Genomic DNA, 13,312 nt, shown 5'->3' on the forward strand with positions numbered 1-13,312 from the left:
GTTTTTCTTCCAAGACGGCTTTGAAAACACCTCCCATATTCCCCTCTTCCAAACGGAAAACAATTCACCCCAGATGGAAGTGGGTGGAGCTTGGAGAACAAAAGAGAGTTTACCTGGGCCTAGTGAGGATGTTCTCTACCAGCTTCCTGCCCATGTAGACCTTGGCTCTCCCTTCCAAATACATGCTGATCTTTCCCTTTAGGGGGAATGAGGTGCATGAAGTAAATAACAGAATTGGCCAATTCGAAGCCACCTTTCTCCTGCCATCACTAAGTATGGTAGTGCTCCCAAGGAGATGTTTGTTTTTCAGAAGTGCTTTAGGTCTGTTACATTCCAGATGGTCACTTAAAAACTACTTTTGAAACTCATGACTGAGTTTACATGTCCCGCTACGTACTGGACTCTTGCTGGAGGTACATGGCAGTGCGGTGATCACTTTCAGCTGTTTCTAAAGGTTCACCAATGCTGCGATTGTCACAAAGATAGTGGCAGTTCCTGACCTTTTAGGTCATCCAGGGAGCCAGGCTCTCTGGGCTGCTTCTGTGGATCAAGCTCCAGGAGGGTTTCTGCCCCCAGCCCCGAGCTCTGGGTGAGAGGGAGTTGAGAGAGAAAGATGGACAAGCTGGTATTGTCTGATTTGTTTCCAGGGCTGCGCTGTCCCACAGTGGGAGTCCGGGGCTCGTTCCAGAAGGCAATGGCACATTTCTTGATGATGCTCACAATGTTAGTGAATGGCGGGAAGTCCTCACGGGGGAAGAGATTCCCTTTGAATTTGAAGCAAGAGGAAAGCTTAGACACAGGTAAAGTGTGGTTCTTTTCCTCTCCCCAAAATATACTGTATAGATCTCTGTGTTAGAGACATAGAGATTGTCTAGAAGGATTGTCCCGAGTTTTTTTGCCTTTTCACTTGCCTTTATTAATGATTTTAATGTTTCATTTTTTTTTAAAAGGTATTTTGAAAACCAATGTTTCCTTTCGCTATTTTGGAAATACACTTCTTTCCGTTAATTATCCCCTTAATGGACATGAGAGGTGATGGCCAGTGTGTTGCCCATGATTTGGTTGAGGCATAGGCGGGTGACAACACTCAAGTTCATTGTCTCCTCTCTGAGCCTGGTTTTCACGATGCAGTGGTGACAGGGTTTCTCGTGTGTTTTTACTTTTTTTTAATTGTAGCATGGTTGACACACAAGGTTACATTAGTTTCAGGTGTACACCATAGCGATTCGAGCACATTATCCGGTGCTTGCCACAAGTGTGACTTGTGACTACCATCTGTCACCATGTGGCATTATTAAAATGCCACCGCCTGTATTCCCTGGGCTGTACCTTTTCTCCTCATGACTTGTTTGTCCCATAACTGGAATGACAAGCTATTCTTAAAAGGTCATCAAAGCATGTTGATTTCGGTTTTTAGATACGTGTGTGCCACATAGCACTTTGAGCAAGCAGGTGGTTTTGGGAAGCAGGGCCAGGAATGATAAGAAATTCTGATCTAAGGAGGATAGCACTGACTCATCGAGGGAGACCCGCTGGCCCGTGCGCTGTTGACACAGCCAGCCAGCGGTGTGGAAAAAACATGAAAGAAGGTTCTGTCTGGCTACTGAGAGGTCATAAAATGTCCTTTTATTTGCAAACACGTTTAAGGGGAAGGGCTATCCAGTGGATAGTGAATAGGTTAAGATTTTAGCATTTGAGCCTCATATCCATTGTCAAGCCGAGCTGAAATCGAAGACCCTGGCTTCGGCCTTCTGTGCTCTGATGCTTTCATGGAGCTTGAAGTCTTTGTGTGCAAACGTGCGCCCGAGTGAAACAGTTCTTCCTTGTGCACAGCCTGTACCAGCACACATTATTCTCTCGGCGCCGGGGTTCCTTTCTTGTACCCCCCCTGGCCCCGCCCCCATGACTGCACAGGAAAGATTGAGTTTATAAAATCACCGTGCCGGACACATGTACCTGGAAGCCACGGTAGAATTTCCAGGGATGAGTGGTGGGCGTGTTCCTGTTCCACAGGGTTCCTGGAGAAGCTAATTATAGAACGCTGACTGTATTTCTTCATCAGCTCTGCCTCCGTTGTGTCAGAAGGGGTTTGACCTCTTTGTCATTTCCGCTTTGGCGTACATGTCTGGTAACCCATTTCAAGTCCCACTGTTCTGCTTGAATTCATCAAAATAAATGCCTCCTCTGGCTTTTCCCTCTTTGGCACACTGTACCCCACTCCCTGCCTCCCTCCCCCTTTCCTGTTAGCTTCAAATCCAGTTCCCCATTTCAGGCTTCTGGCTTGAATTAGGCAAAATCTAAAATAGAATTAAATGTGCAATTTCCTCCTGTTCCTCCTGTTCTGCCCACTGCCTTCTGCTCCAATTTCAGCCGAGCACTTTAGCCCTGAAACTCTCAGGGCTCCGTCTCTCATAACCTGTCTGTAGTCTTGTAGGACCAAAGCCAAACAACAAAATGTGGTTCTGAGAGAAGTAAGATATTCAACAAGGGAACCAAGGACAAAATGTCATTTTATGCATTTCCGAGAGTATGGTTTTATGATGAAATTGCTGGTACAACAGTTTTACTAGCCCACTGGAATAGTTCTAGCTGACGTCATGATTTTATAGAGGTGGGCGTGGGGGTGGGGATGGGGGAAGGACCTGGGCTTGTGCACAGGATTTGCAGTTTGTACACAGGGAGGGTAAATGCCACTCTTGCTCAGGCTTTACAGATCTTGCACGTTTGTTTTAAGTATAACACCCAGTTAAAATATTCTCCTGATTTTTCTTGCATTAGGTAATCACCAAAAGGCTTAGCCAACTGGGTTTTTATGTTGTTATATAGCAAATCAGATTTGACTCTTTGCTTCTACTTTCCCTTTTTAAGATCGTGCTTAATGTCCTTTCCCATGTTCTGCCTCATAGACACACCCATGACCTCCGGATTCATCAGCTGCAAGTGAGAGTAAATGGCTGGGAGCAAGTGAGCCCAGTGTCTGTGGATAAAGTTGGGACATTTTTCCGCTATGCGGCACCGGATAAGAACTCATCTTCCTCTACGGTGTGTGGTTGTCGAATGGGGGTTTAGTGGCACGATCGTGCCCCTTATGTCAGATAGTCAGATGCTTAAGCCTGTAACCTCGCTCGAGTGAAATTTTCTTGTTCCTCATTTCCCCTAGCTCTGAGAAGACATAAGATTATTTGGGGTCAGTCATAGACATTCGTAGTTGATATGTAGATAACCCGCCAATGGTTAATGTCAGTAGAAAAACAAGATCTAAAGTTAGTGTGAACACATACTACCGCACCTGTGTAGACCCATTTCATACTCAGTTGCCCCAGCTGGCAGTTTATTAATCTGCCAAACGTGTATTGGCTGTTTCCACATATTGTTATGCTTCCTTTTTATAGATAGGATCTTCTTCACATTTCTTATAATGCTGTTCCTTGATCCTTCTATCTCTGTGTCTCCAAATTCTCCTTCCTGGTATAAAGACCGATGTCCACTGTTACTCATTTTCCGATCACACCCTCGCCCTAACGTTACCCCAGCCTGCAGTGTTAGGGGTTGGGGGGCAGCCTGGGGAGTGATGCAGGCGGCCTCCCTGTCGGGAACCTGCAGGTGGAGGGCATCCTGGCTGGTGTAGCTGCCATGGGTGCTCTTGCTCAGCACTCAGTCATACTTTGTAGGACACCTGCAGTCCTTTCTGGGGAGCCAGTGATGAGTAGGAAAGTGCAGATTTGCAAAGACATCATAGCTTCCCTTTTGCTCCCTTTATTCATGAAAAATACTCTTGGAGAACACTGTTCCTCCCACTTCTCTTGTGCGCCAAGGGAATTTTGTCGTGAAGGGACTGACTCCCCCAGAGATACCTTTCTGTTGTGTTGATGTGTCCTGGAGAAATTCTGTGTATGTGGAATGGTTGAAAAATAAGTATTACTTTTCCCATATCCTCTAAGATAAGATGTTTTCTTTTCATGGTAGACCATACTTTTCTATGATTATTTATAAATCCCACCCTTTCAAGCAAATTACATTGTCATTGAATTTAATGAGGTCCGTAATCTTAGGTCTGTGCTGACTCTGCCTTCTGGACTCTTTCTTAGATTGGCAGCCCAAGCAGCAGAATGAATATTATTCATCCCCAGGTTTATGTGAGTATGGTTTTCCTGCGTCACTGCATTTACTGAGTATATACACTGCGTTTGAACCGTACATAGACGTCCTGGTGATCACAGGACTGTATGACCTGAATGTGATTGGAATTAATCTTTGTCCTTTCCTATTAACGATTACCTTCCTTTTAAAAGAACTTTCAAGGAAATGTTTTCACTAACTTGGTATGTTAGACTGAGTGTTACAGGGGAGGAGGAGAAAATGCAAATGTTGTGGTCTAAGGCTCCTTTCTCCTCTTCCCTTTTTCTTTTTTTAAGAGAGAGCACGAGCATGTGCATGTGTGTGTGTGGGGGGGCGGGGAGCGGTGGAGTGGAGAGGGAGAGAGAGAATCTTAAGCAGGCTCCATGCCCAGTGCAGAGCCTGACTCAGGGCTTGATCTCACAACCCTGAGATCAAGACCTGAGCCAAAACCAAGAGTTGGATGCTTAACCGAATGAGCCACTGAGGTACCCCCCCGCTCCGTTCTCTTTCTAAGTTAAAATATAAATTAGCCATGTATGGCTGGCTATTTGCATTTTCTAGGTTTTGGTTCCAAGGTCGTAAAAGTAAATAAGAATGAAAAATAGTAAGATTTTTTTTTGCATTTGGCTTTTGAAACATCATCAGAAGATGATATTAAAAAACTGTCTTCAGGTTTTTTTCTTGTAATTTCTTCTCTCTGATGGTAGTAAGTTCTGACATGTGAGATTTTAGGTAAGCTTGGAGGCAGCAGCATCAAAATTTAAAACCATCGTTCTTGGGCCTTGGCTCTGTCAGGCTTTACCAGGCTAGGTCAGTGGGAGCCTCGCTGATGTTTGTGCCCTGGATTATATCCCTCTAAAAACCCTCCAGAAAATGACAGTTTGTCTTTTCCTTGGGACTTCCTGGAAGTCTTGGTTTAAAACATGGAATTCTTCATTTTATTGTGCATTAGGCTGGTTTCCATGTATTGTTTGTTTTAATAAAAAAGTTGGTAGTATGAAAAGTTTGGATGTGGTGTCATTTGTTTCTCCAATAAAAATAGCATTGTCAATATGTTCTGGACACTCATTCAAGGAAGGATAGTTGCAGAAACCTTCTCTTTGGTGTACCTGATATGGGGTTTGATACCTTAAAAAAAAAAAAAAATTCCCTGGCACTTGGTAGTAGAATGAAACGTGTGTTGAATGTGTGAATGAACATGTGGAAACAGAAAGTAGTGGCCGCAACCCAAGACCAAAAATAAACTATTTCCCCCCACTCTCTGGAGTTTTGGAGCCTTGGTGTCCCGTTTGTGAAAGAGCGATTACTGAACAGAGCTGAAAACGTTGCAGAGAAAGAGAAGTTTGATTTTCAAGTCCTTTGAAAAACAAATGTTGCTTTTTCTACAGGCATGTCAACGAGTCATGTATGGGCCTAGAGAGTAATTTTTATGACATTTAGGGGGAAACAGTAATTATTGTTCCTGTGAAAGGCATGCCAGTACAGACAACTCTTTCTTACACACTCTCTGGATTTTACAAAGACAAGTTCTAACCTCAGAAGACTTCCTCCTGTTTTTCTGTGTGTGTTGGGCAGTGTCCAGCCCATTGTTAGTGTTCAAGGAGTGTTTCTCACTTTAATGGTAATCTGGGAGAAAAATACCACAGAAGGTAAATCATTTCATGTTTTGCAAAGTCTTACTCCAGTGTTTCTGAACGTTTAGTTGCTTTGGATGATCTCTGTTCCCCTCCAGTAGAGTTGAAAACAAGCCTTGTTCATAGTTTCCATATAAGGGCTGATGTGTAGGAACCCAAGGGCATTGTGAATGAAGGGTAATTTCCAGCAGACAGTTTCTTATCAAATTGCAGGAAGTTTGGAAGATTTAATAGGTTATTATGGGTCTTAGTTTCTTTATAATGTGTCTAGAGGCCTAGGACTGATTTTTCTTTGTGACACATTTTGTGATACCACGTCTGAGTAGAGGTATCTGTCTTTCTAGAGATGTTTAGAATTGGCTTTTTTAACAGTGTGTATCTATAGGATATTCACTCCTGTTAAAGATGAATGATTTTAGGGCTTAATGACTAATTTCACTGAAGGGTTATAGTAATAATAAGATGCTTTTGATTTAGGTCTTCTGGTTGGTATTGTTGTATCTTGTGTGTCTTTTCGAGAGCCCAGCTATGGTACTTTTATTCCTGTCTTTTTCGCAGTTCTCTTCGCTCCCACCTGTCCGGGTGGTCTTTGCTGTGACGATGGAAGGCAGCGCTCGGAAAGTAATCACCGTCCGGTCTGCCCTCATTGTGAAGAACAGGCTTGAGACACCAATGGAGCTAAGACTGGATAGCCCATCTGCTCCAGACAGTGAGTTTTGCCATAGTCTGTCTTCCTTTTATCTTGAGAGGGTGAGACTTTTGGGTGGAAGACTGTGCCCTGACGATGCTGACCCTTTTTATCTGTGGCAGAGCCCGTGGTGCTTCCCGCTATCATGCCAGGGGATTCGTTCGCTGTGCCTTTACATCTCACTTCTTGGCGGCTACAGGCCCGGCCCAAAGGACTGGGTGTATTTTTCTGTAAGGCTCCTATTCACTGGACCAATGTAGTGAAGACTGCAGAAGTTAGCAGCAGCAAACGAGAGTGCCACTCCATGGACTTGGACAAAAGCCGATTCTTCAGGTATGCACAGCGCTGCAGTGGCATGTAAACTTTGCTTTTTTTTAAAAAAAAAAATTCATTCTCTCTCTAAGGACTCTTAGCGAGTCACTCGTGCTTGTTTAAAACCCTGAAGTTCTTATTCCTTAAGCTCTTGTGTTAGAAGTTTCTAAGGATTCGAGGGTTTCTCTTTGGTGGGGGTGGGACTGTTGCTTGTCATCCGATAGTTATGGGAAAAACAACCAACAAACACACTACTCACACATATAAGTTAAGGAACCGGTATGTGTGCATCCGCATAAAAAGAGGACATGTAGAGAGGGAGGAAAAAATATTACCAGTTCCCATTCCTAAATTGAGAAGCAGAATCTTGGGGTTGGACATTCTTCAAATGACAGATTTCAAGAGAATTTGTAGGAAGGCTCATGCACCTAGTACTGACTTTCCTTGGCGACCTTAACAAAATTATCTAATCATGTAGATTCCTGTTTTCCCCTTCTGAAGAGTGTAAGTAATACATTTCTAGATTCAGTGTTGGAAAAAATACTGGGTTGGCATTGTTCGATCCTTCTAAACTTAGACTTTAAACTTACTTAGACTAGAGACTATCAGCTTTAGTTTTCTCTCTAGTGAAGACGGGCATTCATTTAGTTTAAACTTACAGAAGAGGTGCAGGAATAGTGTAAAGAATTCCAGTATGCCCTTTACCCAGATTGGCCGATGGTAAACAGATCGAAGAGAGAAATGAATAAATACACAGCTATAGTGAACTGTTTTAACAGTTTCCTGTCAGTAATTTATAAGACAAACAATAAAGATATAAAAGGATTTGAACAGGGCTGTCCATCAGTGCTTGTCATAATTGGCATTTATAAAACACTTTAACCAACAACTCCAGATTGTACACTCACTTCAGGTATGTGTGGAATAGTCATCAAGAGAGACCATCTACTGGGCCATAAGACAAAGATCAGTAAATATTAAAAAATTGAAACCATACACGGTAAATCTCATCATCACAGTGGGATTAAACTGGGAATCAGTAACAATAAGATGCCTGTAAAATCCCTAAATATTTGGAAATTATACAGTAGATTTCTAAATAACCCAAGGGTCAAAAAAAAAGAAATCACAAAAGAAATTAAAAATATTTTAGGGCGCCTGAGTGGCCCAGTTGTTAAGCATCTGCCTTCCGCTCAGGTCATGATCTCAGGGTCCTGGGATTAAGTCCCGCATCGGGCTCCCTGCTCCGCGGGAAGCCTGCTTCTCCCTCTCCTTCTACCTGTCACTCCCCCTGCTTGTGCTCCCCCCTCTCAATAAATAAATAAATAAAATCTTAAAAAAAATATTTTGAACTGAACAATAATAACAACTAGACATTAAAATGGGGGGAAGCAGCAAAAGCAGTTCTAGAGAGAAATATAGGTTGTTTTGGGTTTTTTTTTTTTGAGAAATGTGTAGATTTTTAATGCTGTTTTTAGAAAATAGTAAAGATGTAAAGTCAATGATCTGAGCTTCTGCCTTAAGGTAGAAAAAGAAGAGCACATTAAACACAAACAAATAGAAAAAAGACCTAATAAAAGTAAGTGTGGAAATCAATGAAATAGAAAACAATAGAGAAAATCAGCAATGTCAAGTGGGCTTTATGCAAAGATTAATAAATTCGATAAATGTCTAATAAGACTGATCAAGGAGAAAAGAAAGAAAACACAGATTACCAATATAAGGAATGAAAAGAGGAAACATTATTACAGATCCTCAGACATTAAAAGGAGATTTCTTTGAACAATTTTATACAAATAAATTCCACCCTGGAATGAATGACAAATTTCTTAAAAAACACAGATTACCAAAACTGACACAAAAAAGAAATAGAAAATCCACATAGCCCAATATCTCTTAAATATAATTTTTAATAAAAAGCCTTCCCAGAATGAAGACTCTAGGCCCATATGGCTCCACTAGTGAATTCTCCCAGACATTTTAGGGAGAAATAGCACCAGTTCTGTGTAGTCTTTCAGAAAGCAGGGCTGGAGGGAACAGTTCCTCACTCATTTTTATGAGGCCAGCATATACGTGATACCAAAACTGACATAGATATTATTGGGAAAAAACAAGAAAGGGAGAGAGAGCTACAAACTAGTATTTCCCCAAGAGATAAAAAAAAAAAAAATTCTTAACAAAATATTACCAAATAGAAATCCAGCAAGTGAGATTTATTCCAGGAATGTAAGCTTATATTAACATTTGAAAATTGATAAATGTAATTTACCATATTAACCTAAAAGACTAAAAGGAAAAAACCCATCAGATCATCTCATTAAATGCCAAACAAACAAAAAAGCATTTGATAGAATTCAACACCCATTTACTGTAATATTGGGCAAGTGAGGAGCCAGGGGGAATTTTTCCAGTCTGTTTAAGGGCATCTGTCATAAACCCACAGCTACCATCATGCTTAATGATGGAACCTTGAACTTTTTTCCTTGAGATTGAGAACCAGCGACTTCATTTGACATTGCCGTAGTAGTCCTAGCTGTTGCAATAAGGACAAATAAACAAATTGAAAAAGCTTGAAGATCTGAAAAGAACCAAAATTTAATATATGCAAATGACATGTATGTAGAGAGCCATGGACTACGTAAGAAAATTATGAGGCCTGATAAATTTATCGAGATTTCAGGAATTAAGGGCAACCTGCAGAAATCAATTGTATTCTTATATCCTAGCCATGAACGTTTGGAAATGTGATTTTAAAAAGATAGCACTTACAAGAGTATCAAAAACCATACTTGCCCAGGAATCAATCTAAGGAATTATGTACCAGTCTTCTACGCTAGAAATGACAAAACCTTGTCAAGGGATAGTAAAGAAAATCCAATAACTAAGTGGAAAGCTAACCAAGTTCGTGGATTAGAAGACTCGATATTTTTAGGATTTCCATGCTCGCTAAATTGATCTGGAGATACAACCCAGTTGGCCATCTGCGACCCAATTGGCTGTCAACAGGACGATGAATAAATAAAAAAATGGTATATTCATCCATTGTCATGTGGGTCAAATTACTGATGCATACGTACAACAGCATGACTGCATCTTGTAGAAACTTCATGTTACACACAAAAAGCCAGACCCCAGGAATGGTAAATACTGTATCATTCCATTTACATGCAGCTCAAGAACAGGCTCAACCAATCTATAAGTGATAAGTAAAAGACAGTGGTTACTCCTTTGTTGGGAGAGGATATTGATTGGAAAGGGAGAGGAGGGAACTTTGTGGAATGAGAGAAAGATTGTGTATAACTGGTTTTGGGTAGCGGTTAATGAGGTATACATGTTTGTCAAAACTCACCAAACTGAGCATTTAAAATTACCCATTTTATTATGATTTAATTATACCTCAGTAAATGTGTTTAGATTGAAAATCACAAATATCTCACTGAATTGTTGAACCGTTTTAAGGTAATGCTTTCTCATACTCCACTGAGGAGGAAAAATTCAAGTTCTTTGGTTTTTACAGTGTTTTGTCCTCATAGGTTTTGTGTGGCCATAAAGAAGGAGAATTACCCGGATTATATGCCCTCAAACATATTTTCTGATAGTGCAAAACAGATCTTCAGACAACCTGGACATACCATATACCTCCTGCCAACTGTGGTCATCTGCAACTTGCTACCTTGTGAACTTGACTTTTATGTTAAAGGGATGCCAATTAATGGGACCCTGAAACCCGGCAAAGAGGTGGCCCTCCACACAGCTGATACATCGCAGAACATTGAACTGGGTGAGGGTTTAGTCAAAGAATCATTGGTGGTAATTCTATGGAAATGTCACTGAGTATTTTGTGATCATTTGGTAAACATTTTAGAGAACTTAGAGCACATGATATCTCAATAACCCAGCTCAAGGGATTCACGCGACTAAAAAAAAAAACAAACTTAGAAAATTACCAAAAGAAAAAATCTGAACAAATCCAAAAGATTTACAGAGGAAGCATTCAACAGAGTCTTTTTTCTTATATTGCTCACTTGATGTGTGACTACAGGAAGTCATTTCATCTTTTCAAACCATGCTTTTTTTCCTGGCTGTAAAATGAGCAAAATCCGAGGTCTCTCCTCTTTTTAGGAAAGGGGAAGACGTGCTTGGCACACACGGTACTCCAGGCATTATGTCAGGTGCTTTCACACACGTGATCTCACATAAGCCTACGGTCGTAGTTGCTGCTCTTATTTACCGATGAAGAAACTGAGGTTTGGGGCGTTTCACGCACCAGGTGATTTTCAGCCACAGGGACGAATAATGATGTCAACGTAGAGAATCGTTACTGTATTTGCAGCACTTAAGGCAAAGAGGGATTCCTGGAGTTTGGACAGGACATATGACTCAGCTGCGTGAGTGACCTCACTGTGTCCTCTCACACAACCCCTGTTTCAGGCGGACAGCTGTTAGCCCCTTTTTACAGGTGAGGAAACTCAGACTCACTGAACTTAAGCAGTGTGTTCAACGGTGACCAGCTGACATTTCAGCGCATGTGTGAATCCTCGAGCTTGATTTAGAAGAAAAAAACAATGCAGTGCTAGTTGTCCATTCTAAAGAAAACAGGTCTCTGCTCTGACATTTAAGTATCTCTTCAACAAATGTTCCTGGAGCCCTGTAGAAAATGGAAATGTCCCCCCCAACCCACCACCACCGCACGTACACCCAGCACTCCTGTCTTCCCAGTCATGCTCCACATGGATGATCACTTTTAGTAACAGTCCTGCGACAGACCCACCGGTATTCTCCCCATTTGGCAGAGGAGCTGCATCGAGGTTAGCTTGCCCCACTCCCAGCCCCCCATCACACAGCTGGTAAGGACAGACTGGGAATTGGAAGCCAGGCAGTGTGACTGCCGAAGACCTTGCCTCTTACCCTGTACTTGCCTTTCCTGTGTTTGAGGTGCCTGCCCAGCTCAGGGCCTGATGAATAGTAAGCTCACAACAATCATAGCTGTTATTGATAGCTTTTTGGTAGTTTCATCCTTCTGATTATGCAGTTCAGACTCTCTCGTGTACCTTCCAGACCGTCTGGTTTGCTTCAAATTTATTCTCGCCCCAGCTAAAGGAAAATGGCTGTTCCAATGAGATTTTTGCTGGTTACATATGTAGTTACTGATTTTTCCAAAAGGAATCCAATTTTGTTTGGCTGTGGGCTATTTTGACAAACTAAAGTGAGAACCCAGGCAGACAATAGCTTGTATCTTCTTTAGGGGTATCACTGGAGAATTTTCCACTCTGTAAAGAATTGCTCATTCCACCTGGAACGCAAAACTACATGGTAAGAATGCGACTCTATGATATCAACCGGCGACAGCTGAACCTCACTATCCGGATTGTGTGTCGAGCAGAAGGATCCTTAAAGATCTTCATTTCTGCTCCATATTGGTTGATTAACAAAACAGGTATGTACAGAGGCCGCTCAAGGAGGCCTCTGGCGTTGGTCATGGGAATTCAGATTTATTTGCTCAGCTAACTGAATGGAGCCAATGCAAATAGATTACTTCAACAGTCTAAGCTGCTAAAACTCTCCTGCGTCCATAATAAATGCTTAATCGTGGTCAAAAGTGTCCTTTCAGACAACAAAGTGAGCCCACCAAATAAATTCAATTTTCACGATTCTCCCCCTTGGCAATTTTTTTCCTTTACCATCTGCATCTGTCTTGCGTAGACTGTGTGAGATTGATGTAAACTTTCCCCCTCCTTCCTAAAGGGTTACCACTGATCTTCAGACAGGACAATGCAAAGACAGATGCTGCAGGCCAGTTTGAAGAACACGAGCTGGCCCGGAGCCTGAGCCCTCTCTTATTCTGCTACGCTGACAAAGAGCAGCCAAACCTGTGAGTACAGTTATTTATGGAAAGGGGAAATAAGCTCCTAGGCGAGGGAAAAAATTAGCAAAGGCTATAGTATATCCGTGCAAGTAGAAATATACTGTAGATAACAATCCTGACTTGGCAGGGGAATAGGACCATGACCTAATGGGATTTTTTTCAGATCTAATTTCTGTGTCATTTGATACTGAAAATAAACCATTTGGTGGGTTTGTAATGAAAGCTAGTTTTATTTTACATGTATTGAAGGAGTTCTATTCATAACTCCGCCAGTGAGGGGAACCCACATGTTCCCTTCCCTGCTCTGCACGGTTTTCTCCTGCACTGAGCCCTCAGCATGGGCAGTGGAGCTGTTATCAGAGGGGAGATAGCCTGGCCCTTTGGTAAACCCAGTCCAGGGCGTTTTTTGAAATAAACTGCCCTTTCAAGAGCTCAGAGCACTCGCTGCGTGTTTAAAGTCAGGGACGAGCAGCGTTTGCGAGATTCAGATGACCCGGCCTTTGCGGGTGTGGTAGGAGCTTGGATTCCCTTTTGTTCTTGTTTTTGACATTCTGCTCTTTATAGGAGTCTTCTCATTTAGAGCCTTCCTCAGAGGGAGGTGAGCGCATAGCGCTACAGTGCCATCCCCTGCTGTAGAGATGTAGAAGTGAGCCACAGCTGTCCAAGGAAGGCTTCGGGAGCGCTGCACACCAG

The 13,312-nt window shown here is 42.1% G+C and overlaps 1 protein-coding gene across 6 annotated transcripts in view; it reads left to right on the forward strand.

Moving 5' to 3' along the window:
• The window catches only part of VPS13D (vacuolar protein sorting 13 homolog D), a 243,972-nt gene that overhangs the window by 98,821 nt on the left and 131,839 nt on the right, over window positions 1-13,312 (forward strand). For all 6 annotated transcript variants that reach the window (XM_027598088.2, XM_027598452.2, XM_027598171.2 and 3 more), the window contains 8 exons: window positions 648-800; window positions 2,907-3,042; window positions 4,089-4,136; window positions 6,312-6,462; window positions 6,564-6,774; window positions 10,287-10,534; window positions 11,999-12,190; window positions 12,499-12,625. In XM_027598088.2, coding sequence (XP_027453889.2) covers window positions 648-800; window positions 2,907-3,042; window positions 4,089-4,136; window positions 6,312-6,462; window positions 6,564-6,774; window positions 10,287-10,534; window positions 11,999-12,190; window positions 12,499-12,625 — 1,266 coding nt within the window. The remainder of the gene's footprint in view (window positions 1-647; window positions 801-2,906; window positions 3,043-4,088; window positions 4,137-6,311; window positions 6,463-6,563; window positions 6,775-10,286; window positions 10,535-11,998; window positions 12,191-12,498; window positions 12,626-13,312) is intronic.

Source organism: Zalophus californianus, chromosome 4, assembly GCF_009762305.2.
Source record: "Zalophus californianus isolate mZalCal1 chromosome 4, mZalCal1.pri.v2, whole genome shotgun sequence".
In the NCBI taxonomy this organism is placed as follows: domain Eukaryota; kingdom Metazoa; phylum Chordata; class Mammalia; order Carnivora; family Otariidae; genus Zalophus; species Zalophus californianus.